General features: G+C 35.2%; 1 protein-coding gene across 1 annotated transcript; it reads right to left on the bottom strand.

Annotated features, from left to right (window-relative positions):
• Window positions 1–301: 301 nt before the first annotated feature.
• LOC149660988 (glutamate receptor ionotropic, kainate 4-like) lies at window positions 302–4,726 on the bottom strand. Its single transcript, XM_089843641.1, has 4 exons — window positions 4,661–4,726; window positions 4,501–4,604; window positions 4,022–4,112; window positions 302–499 (listed from the first exon to the last, which is right to left on the bottom strand). Exons 1-4 carry the CDS (start codon window positions 4,724–4,726, stop codon window positions 302–304), a joined length of 459 nt encoding a protein of 152 aa, XP_089699767.1.
• Between the last annotated feature and the right edge of the window lie 5,921 nt (window positions 4,727–10,647).

Below are 10,647 nucleotides of genomic sequence, written 5' to 3'. Positions count from 1 at the left end.
ATCGAATTTATATCACGGATTCATATTTATGTTGAGTGTTATAAGGTTATGCTGTTCGCTAATTACCGATTTGAATAAAGCACATTACAAACGCCATGAAGTTCCAATACGAAAGATCAAGGCTACCCAATTTACGTTTCATTAGACGTACAATTATTGGGAAAGTCAAGATGTATAATCCCAAAAATATGTACAACTGGAAGAATTGTAAAATATATTATTGAAATTGTTGAGTGAACTACGAATAATTAAGGACGCTAAGAAAAGTTACATCGTAACAACGGCAGCTTACTAAAAATTTTCATAACGTCCTCATTATTGTAAAAATAAACAAACCGATTTTTGAAAAAGATCGTATAAAAAGCAGCCAACTTTCTCTGTGGTCGGACACTTTTCTTGTAAGGTACGTTAGTTCTATTTGTTGGCAAACAGGTGAAAATTGAAGTAATTCGAATAGAATGTATTGCACTCCAATAAAACATACAGAGAAGTCTGCTTCCTGTAATTGGTAGTAAAAATATTAAAGGGTTAGTAGGTAATAGAAAGACCGTATAAAATAAAGATTACATTCTATTGAATTATGTTTCTTATTACAAATTTAATTTTTTAATGAAGATACGAGAAATTAAGTTTCCGTAATGGCCCTTACTTGTAAGACCAGTGAAATATTCGCCAGGCCAGTCCGCAAGGAGGTACTAGTCGTCTAATTGTGTAGTCTACAGTGCTTGACGGAGAAGTTAACGCTTAAGGTCTATTAAGGAAACCAAAAGTGGATGAGAGGAAAAGTATGAAAATGGTCAAAAGTCGCGAGTCATCAGAGTTTCGCCGTAGTTGACCGTTTTATTGGCGTAGCTATACTGGGCCTGTCCACTCCCTTAAAATAGGTCTTGTGTTAATTCGCGGTTACGCGGTTACCGTAGTCTACTATTGTGTATGCTAGAACTTACTCGATTTGTGTTTGTAGTCAGGGCAGAGTAGCTGGTTATGTTATAAAAGGTATTTGAAGGTATAATATTGATTTAAGTAAGGTTATCGAAGCAATAGAAAAGCACATAAAACTAGATACGTTTAAAACAAATCTCGGAAATTTAGCTATAGCGCGAGCAGCTTGCGTCGTGATGCGCATGATCGAGTGGGCTATGGCTAAACCAAGGAGCATAAATGTCTGAACTACTTTCAGTTGCGAGTTTGCAAGTCCATCAGTCACTAGTAAACTATATAGTTCTTGGCGAAACTTTGATGTCCGCATTTTTTAACACAGACTCTATGGCCATTGTCATACTTTCCCTCTCATCCACATTTGAGGAAACTTAATTGCTTGTGTCTTCTTTATTAATGCAGACAAGTGGTTGCTACCCGGAATTCCCGGTATTTTAAGCAGTGAAAACCGGGAAGAGTTACCTATCTATGTTGACACTAAAAATCAATAGTCTTTGGACCCTTTCATATCAAATATCTGCTTCTTAAATAAACTTATAAACAACCATTTTTTCAAGTGCACAAGAAATTTTTTTTAAAAAAACTCGACAAGATTCGGTCCTTCATCCCAAGTGTAACCCGTTACGCAAGAAGCTCGACTTCATAACCTCGTTATCTCAGGTGTACATTTAAAAAAAACCTAGAACAGTAGTTTTAAACAATTATTGAGTTTATCAATTCCCGGGCCAAGATTGCGATTAAGACATTTGTTGTTTTCCATAGCTATTTTAATATAATATGATTCAGATAAATCGAAGTCGTTTCTATTAACACATTGTTTTTTAAGTTTCACAGAACCAAAGTTAATGGTATGTTTAGTTTTAATTACGTGCGTGGCTAAAGCGGATTTTTCAAGTCGATTGTTTTATATGTCAGCTTAGTGTTCTTTTAATCGAACTTTTAAATTACGTTGTTTGACCTATATATTCCATGTTGCACTCGCATGGGATCGAGTAAATTCCAGATTTTTGTTACAATTTTATAGTCTTTTAAAGATTTAAACTGATTGGCTATTTTTTAATTAGTTTGAACGCAATATTACAATTGAGGTTACATTTAAATTTGTTAGCTAACGTAGATGATATAATAGGGTAAAACGGGAGGCAGACTATCGGGAGGTCTTTGTCAAAGGGTTTTAGGGTGGAACGTTGAGTTACGTAGTTGGACGATTTAAATTTTTTTTAGGCTTTATCAATTACTTCGGTGTTGTCTATGTCAATTACCTTTAAGAAATCTAGTTCTGATTGTAGATTAGTTTCGTTAGAGCGAATATTAAGCGCTCTATATATTAAAGTATAAAACGAACATGTTGGATGGGCTGATCTACTATGGGGAATTGTGGTAACTGAAAAAGGTTTCCTATACACTAGGGTTTCGATGTGAGTATCCTTCTCTTTGACACGTATGTCAAGATATGGTAATTCGTTACCTGTCATTAGTTCTAAAGTAAATTTGATATTTCGATGAATAGTGTTCAGATGATCATGAAAGTCTTTGAGGGTTTCGAGGCTGTGTGGCCAAATAAGGAAAATGTCGTCGACGTACCGGACCCAAGTTCGCGGTTGCAGTTTGTAGTTACTTAGTAAATTGGTTTCCAATGCATTTAGAAACAGGTCTGCCAGTAGTGGGCTTAAGGGAGGAGAACCAATCGGTAAGCCTTCTGGTCGTTGATAGTATTGACCATCAAAGATGAAAAAAGGGTTTTCTACACATAGTTCTGTTAAAATTATTATGTCAATAATCTCTACTGGCAAAAGTTTTTCTTGCATTAGTCTTTCTTCGAAGCATGACCGGAACTTTTGTGAAAAGCGATACAACGTCATTTTTAAAAAATGTATAACTGAGATAACGAGGTTATAAAGTCGAGCTTCTTGTGTAACGGGTCACACTCCTAATGAAGGTCCAAAAGCGTTAACGGATCTAGTCGAGTTTTTTAAAATAAATTTCCTTGTGCACTTGAAAAAATCGTTGTTTTTAAATTTATTTAAGTTATCTTGCGCAAGGAGCTTCTCATTTTTTCACTCTAAAATATCTGCTTGAAGTTGTTTTATAGAAACTATTTTTTAAAAATTTTCAAATTCAATAATGCGATGCTTTTAAAGTTACAGCCACAAAGCTAAAGTGTTACGGGTCTATAATACCTTAGACCACCTAACCCATGGATAGGCAACTGAAAAGGGAGCTAGGTGTGCTTAAAGCAACGACTGACACTAGCTCTGTGGCGGCAGATGTTGGAAGTTTGTCACCAAACCCTCGTAAAATTCGCGGCATTTTTTGAGGAATAATAGAGGTCTACAGTAAATGATATGGGGAGAAAATCTGACTGTAAAAGTGAGTTGAATTTCATTATTTATTTATTTTAGCCTCTCTCATTAAAGATTCATAACCGATCTATCAAGTTAGTTTTTTTAAATATCACTCTGGTATTGTATATAAAGTCTGTTCAACATTAAACCTTGGTTATAAAATATCCCGAAACATTAGAGACTAATTTTACGGTTTGGCGATAAATTGGGGTCGGTAGACGCGCGAGGACGCGTGCTACGCATTGCCATTTGTTAACGCGGGTTTAAAGCATAGCGCGGCTCCAGTGGATCCTCTACAAATTCACTTTCCTTACAAACTCCAGTTTTGGCTTGGCAAAGGCAAGTGGCATTTGTGGGCGAGATTTATACGTGCATGTATACGGGACAAAAATACCAACATTAATATTCACTTTTATATATAGATAGAAGTATGACTCAAAATGGCATATTTATAATTTATACACTTTTACGAATCCATATGAGAAAAAAAAATTTGCTTGGAGTTGTCCTTCAACAAAATCATTGAAACATAATTTACAAAATAGTAATTCACCATATGTTTCCATAAAAAATAAAGCAATGGATGGCCTATTGCAAAGATCAAGTCAAGGTTTATGGTAGTCGGAGACAGTACCAAAATTACTACAGTACTCTCCCACTTCGCGAATATTACCAATGTAATTAGCAATGTGAGAAGGTTTTGGAAATTCATATCAGAGTAATAGAAATGGAATTACTTCGTTCGTAAGTAGTCCAGTCCGACCATTCCAAGTTTGGTTGGCATCGGGTGAACCAGGAATATTTTTTTCTGGCATTATTAGACGATATCTAAATAAGTTAACCACAGTCGATAGCTGTCAGATTCTTACTATACATAACTGTTGTTATATGCAATAACCCTTACAAATTAATCTTTTTCACTTATATTACTAACGACTATGCTTATTGAATTTTGCGATGCGTCCAAATAAAATATTCAGTTTCATTTAAAAAACATTTTTAACTTTTCTGATTTTTTTTAATTATTTTTTCTTAAAAATTTTAAGTTTTGCTTTATAATATTTAGTTTTCTTTAAATATATATTTTTTTAATATTTAGTTTTCTTCATAAATATATAAAATATTTAAATTTGTTTAAAAAAATCAGTTTTGTTTAAAATGTTGATTTTTATTTTAAAATATTCAGACTCGTTTAAAAATAATGAGTTTTTCTTACTTAAAACCAAGAACGGACGCTAATATTTTAAGAATAACTGTTTGTTGACCCGAACGTTCAACCAAAGTTCCATCATCTAGTCTATCCACAGTGAAATAAGAATTCTGTAAAATGAGTTTTTTATTGTTATTACAAATTGTAGTTTGTCTAAAATTCAAACCACATCGAAATTAATACGAACGTTTTGAATTGCCACTTTGAAGGTAAAATTTTCCAGAGAACCCATTTTCTCTGAACTTAAAATCCTCAAAATTTCTTATAGATTTCACGTAAGCATGCAAACGGGGGCTATTATTTCCCAAGAGAATGGACAATATATTCGATAGAATTCAATTAAAATTAGTTTGACAAATAATATTTTAAGAGCTCTACTTGACGCAGCGGCTTCTAGTTAGAGCAAGAAATAATATCTAGTTCACTAGGGAGAAGGTATAAGATGCCCAAGTATTCGCGCGCCAAAGTCCCAGTCCCCCTTTCAAAATACAAGGGAGGCCCGGCTATTTCGCCTCTCCTCAGTCGGAAAATATGAAATTTTCATCATTCCCGTCGCGGTGACGTGAGTTTTCAAGACTAAATGAGAAGCTGGTTGTAATTTAGAGGCGAGGATTCACTCCACACCTACCTTTGGACTTAAGATAAAGCTAGAAATGTGGCGAATTTATACCTTCTCCCTAGCAAATTTGAGATCGCTTCTTAGATAGAGCTCGGCATTATCTATCCCTTATCAAAGTCATTTTATCTTTATCCGTACTCATAAATTATCCACAGAACTTGCATGTGAAATCGTATTAAATCCACAACTTAGTTTATAAATATTCGGTTATTTACCAGTTTGTGGATAATGGATAGAAAATACCGAGCTCTACCTTTGGTAATATCCCTACAAAGATCCATTTCAAAAGGAAGGGACTCACCTGCTCGACATGCTCAATCTCTCTAAGAAATATTAATAATAACCTAAGACCCTATCTTCATTTAAAGTATAATATTTATATTGTATTGTTGATGTTTTATAAAATTATACACAAAATCCTGAAAAAAATTATGAATCGGTTGCAAATCATGCCAAGTTAACAAAACATCACCAACTAAACGTCAACTGGTGAAATTCCACGAATCCATTAGGAAAATAGACGCTAATTTTCATACAGCATAGCAGAAAATCATTATATTTGCGTAACCTACTTAGTGTGCAAACAAAATGCAAAGCAAATAGAAACCACTTCGTTTCTCGAAACACATCCAATAGAATGAGAGAATCAATTAAACTAGGAATATATGGATAGTCCCAGTAACACTTAGGAGTACACTTCTTTTCATAGATCCTGGCTTATGAATGGCTACCATATTTAAGAGAAAATGGGTTGCACATGCGAATGGACCCTTTGGGTTATGATGATACAATTTAATCATTCCTGATTCAACCCCGATATAAATTGCTTAAGACTCATAATAATGCATAGTTAAATTTCACGCGGGGAAATTGTTATTTGACTTCAATTAAATTTACTTGTGTTGAAAAACTATCTTTGCTACAACTTTATTTACTTCCGCGTGAAGAACAACTATGATATTTTGGTCTGAAAAAACTTGTTGAATTCGGTGTGCCACCAAGAGATGTCAATTGATTAATTCTATGAGAGCAGTTGCTCTCTTAGATAAGACTTCATACTGACTTTAATGTATAAGGAAGGTTTTTTGTTTGGATGTAACTTTTTCGTATTATGTTTACTGTTTTGAAAACATTCCACGGATCTACAATCCAGGCCCTAATATGTGGTTAAAATTTCAAAGAGATCCATTAATTAGTTTATTTTATAAAAAATAAATTTGCTACGGGTGGTTTTCATTTCCATAAAATGATTCAGTCATTTTGGCAAAAAAAAAGGGAAATTTTCCCATAGGAATAACATGGGAAATGTTTGTTGTGATAGCCAAAGTGACTCGACCATTTTTTGAAGACTATCTATTCGATAGGTCTGAAAACGGTTTTAAATGAAAGGTCGAACATTAAACTGATGCCTTTTGAAGTTTCATTAAAAATAATTAAGTTGAAGTATTGTTTTTCTTTATTTTAATTACATACTCTAAATTGCGTTGTTTACCCTGTAACTGTAGACTTTTTAGTGGTATGGGTTAGGTAGTCGTTTCACCCCAATTATAGCGCCTTTATACTAGGTTAGCGATCGAGGGTGATTAATCTAGGTTAGCGATCAAGGGTGATTGAACTAGGTTAGCGATCAAGGTTAATTGGACTAGGTTTGCGATCAAGGTTAATTGAACTAGGTTTGCCATCAAGGTTAATTGAACTAGGTTAGCGATCAAGGGTGATTGAACTAGGTTAGCGATCAAGGGTGATTGAACTAGGTTAGCGATCAAGGTTAATTGAACTAGGTTAGCGATCAAGGTTAAATGAACTAGGTTAGCGATCATGGGTAATTGAACTAGGTTAGCGATCAAGGTTAATTGAACTAGGTTAGCGATCAAGGGTGATTGAACTAGGTTAGCGATCAAGGGTGATTGAACTAGGTTAGCGATCAAGGGTGATTGAACTAGGTCAGCGATCAAGGTTAATTGAACTAGGTTAGCGATCAAGGGTGATTGAACTAGGTTAGCGATCAAGGGTGATTGAACTAGGTTAGCGATCAAGGGTGATTGAACTAGGTTAGCGATCAAGGGTGATTGAACTAGGTTAGCGATCAAGGGTGATTGAACTAGGTTAGCGATCAAGATTAATTGAACTAGGTTAGCGATCAAGGTTAAATGAACTAGGTTAGCGATCAAGGGTAATTGAACTAGGTTTGCCATCAAGGTTAATTGAACTAGGTTAGCGATCAAGGGTGATTGAACTAGGTTAGCGATCAAGGGTGATTGAACTAGGTTAGCGATCAAGGTTAATTGAACTAGGTTAGCGATCAAGGTTAAATGAACTAGGTTAGCGATCATGGGTAATTGAACTAGGTTAGCGATCAAGGTTAATTGAACTAGGTTAGCGATCAAGGGTGATTGAACTAGGTTAGCGATCAAGGGTGATTGAACTAGGTTAGCGATCAAGGGTGATTGAACTAGGTCAGCGATCAAGGTTAATTGAACTAGGTTAGCGATCAAGGGTGATTGAACTAGGTTAGCGATCAAGGGTGATTGAACTAGGTTAGCGATCAAGGGTGATTGAACTAGGTTAGCGATCAAGGGTGATTGAACTAGGTTAGCGATCAAGGGTGATTGAACTAGGTTAGCGATCAAGATTAATTGAACTAGGTTAGCGATCAAGGTTAAATGAACTAGGTTAGCGATCAAGGGTAATTGAACTAGGTTAGCGATCAAGGTTAAATGAACTAGGTTAGCGATCAAGGGTAATTTTCCACTGTGGAAACGAAGGGAAAGCTATTTGAGTTGTACTGGGCGTTGATTGTCATGTCAACCAGTCAGGATGAAATTTTAAACAATGGACACGCAAAACCCTTAAAAGGAGCGCCTGCTTTTCTCTAAGGTTTAAAACGTTAGTTTCTAAACAACTTTATTTGATATTAAGACTGAAGTTCCAGATATTAATAAAAACTGTCTTTGCAGACAAAGACTTGAAAAAGTAAGAGATAAGTTTATAAATTAATTGCCTGAAGTACAGATATTAAAATTTTGACTTTTGAAGACATGATTATTAAACATTTAATATTTTAAAAAAATTCTTATCTTAGTTTTTTTCACCAAAATATTATTTGCCGAAAATATTTTTCAACATTATTTATACAAGTATTTTGCTCTTAATAATAGTTCTAGAAAAAATGGCATTTCCAAGAACATTTTAAGGGATTATGGATGCTAGCTTTATACCAGTGTTTTATTTATTTATTAATAACTGCTTTTAAGAAGTTCAAATACTCGGATTTAACTTGATGAATTTAATTTTTGATATTTTAATACTGAAAATAATGCGAAGCGGAATATAACATAGGCCGTTTGACTGTGATATATATAGTTATTAAATTCGAAAATATCTGTACTTTGATCGTGATCTTTTGAGAGCTATGCAACACGTTCATGTTTGGTACATCGAAATCTTAAAATTAACGAACACGTTTTGTTAGGTCTTAATACTAAATTTATTTTATCAGCTATCAACGATTTTTAGTGCATTTTATTCTCCTTTTAGAGAAGTAAAATGTACATGTGTTTTTAAAACGAGCAGATATTTCATAATGAAATATTTTTAGTAAAGGTATTTTGGCGAAAAAAACTAAGATAAGAATTTTTTCAAATATTAAATGATTGATAATCATGTCTTCAAAAGTCAAAATTTTAATATCTGTACTTCAGGCAATTATTTTATAAACTTATCTCTTAGTATTTCAAGTCTTTTTCTGCAAAGACAGTTTTTATTAATTCATATGGGATATGATACCACAAATTCGTTTAAATCAACTAAAGGATGATATAATGCGGGCCCCAGTTCTCGCGTTTTATGATCCGACTAAACCAAATGTCGTTTCTGTTGATGCCAGCCAATACGGAATTGGCGCCGTCCTATTGCAAGATAGACAACATATACAATACGCTTCTACCTCTTTGACTGAAGCCCAACAACGATATGCGCAAATCGAAAAAGAACTCTTAGCAGTAGTTTACGTGGTGGAACACTTTCATTACTATCTCGTTGGAACCAAGTCAATAGTTGAAACTGATCATAAACCATCGATCGCCATCGTTGACATACCGCTTAATCTACTCCGCGTCTACAGAGGCATGTTTTGCGTCGCTAGATACGATTTAACTTCAACATATGTCTCAGGGCCCCAGATATATATAGCGGATGCACTGTCGCGCTCACCATCCTCAACCAATGACGTACACATGGAAGGTCCGACCGCCACCCTCCACTCACTGACGGAGCTGAACGAGTTTAAACTCGCCACAATCACGGATGAAGAGACGAAAGACATTTTGCAATATGTCAAGGAAGGATGGCCAAAGCACCAAGCAACTCTTAGACCGGAACTACGGCAATTTTGGCCGATAAAAGACGAAATTCACTTGTAAGGAGACCTACTCTACAGGGGTGATAAATTTCCAATACCAAGAATCTTAGGAAAGAGATCATGACGCAACTCCACGGAGCACATCAGGGCATCAACTCGTGTCTTAGAAAAGCCAGAATTCCCGTTTACTGGCCCGGAATGACCTCTGATCTAAAAAAGTACGTCCAATCACGTCAAGTTTGTCGCACCCAGGATAGAGCGAACATTAAGACTACCAGTACACCACATCCAGTACCAAGAAGACCATGGGAATGGATCTCTTTCAGCAAGATCAAAAATCAATGTTGTTATGCGTGATGTATAATTCGAAGTAAATCGAGGTCGATTAATTGCGCACAACAGACACCAAATCCGTGATAAAAGCATTGAAACCACATTTTGCACGATATGGAACGCCTCAAAGAGTTATTTCGGACAATGGTCCACCATTCAATTCTTTCGAGTTTGCCCAATTTCTTATGCAGTGTGTAACGCTTTTTCTACTACCATTGCTGCCAAGCGTTAACAAATATACTACTACTATTGTTCGGTAAATGCTTCAGGGTATGAATAAGAATTAAACGAAAGTTTGCCATACGTAGAGTCAGTTTTATTCATTCAATTGTATAGAAATATGTTTGTTTCAGGATAAAAATATAGCCATAATAATATTAACATTATAATTAAACATATAGCACTCTATCGGCTATTTTAACTATGCTGGCTTTTGCCCTTATTACGACATAATCCCCTACAATATTATTTAATAATGGTTATCCCCCAAAATAGTTGTTTAACATGATAAAGCTATATCTTAACTCATGCAGCATGCATTTTTGACCGATGCCAGGTCAAATTACTATGACGTCTCATATTAATATATTAATACCGATGGCATTTAATTGCCTTTAGTTTAACCCAAAAGTACTCATCACTTTGCAACGGTGCGGTGAACGACGAACGTTGACGAACGTCTATTAGATGAAGTAGAGCGACGTACGATGATTACGCGGGAACTAGTGGTGACGATCTGATGGGCCGTGGCCCGGAACTATGTTTAAACTTGCCATTAAAAATTGGCGGCCAGAGCTAGGACTTTCAATGAATTGTCCATAGTCTCGGTTCGGGACGGACG

Source organism: Phalangium opilio, unplaced genomic scaffold, assembly GCF_054372755.1.
Source record: "Phalangium opilio isolate 3A_F unplaced genomic scaffold, DU_Popi_V2 ptg000070l_1, whole genome shotgun sequence".
Taxonomy (NCBI): domain Eukaryota; kingdom Metazoa; phylum Arthropoda; class Arachnida; order Opiliones; family Phalangiidae; genus Phalangium; species Phalangium opilio.
The sequence above is the reverse complement of the archived record's forward strand: the minus strand, read 5'-3'. Positions and strand labels throughout refer to the sequence as shown.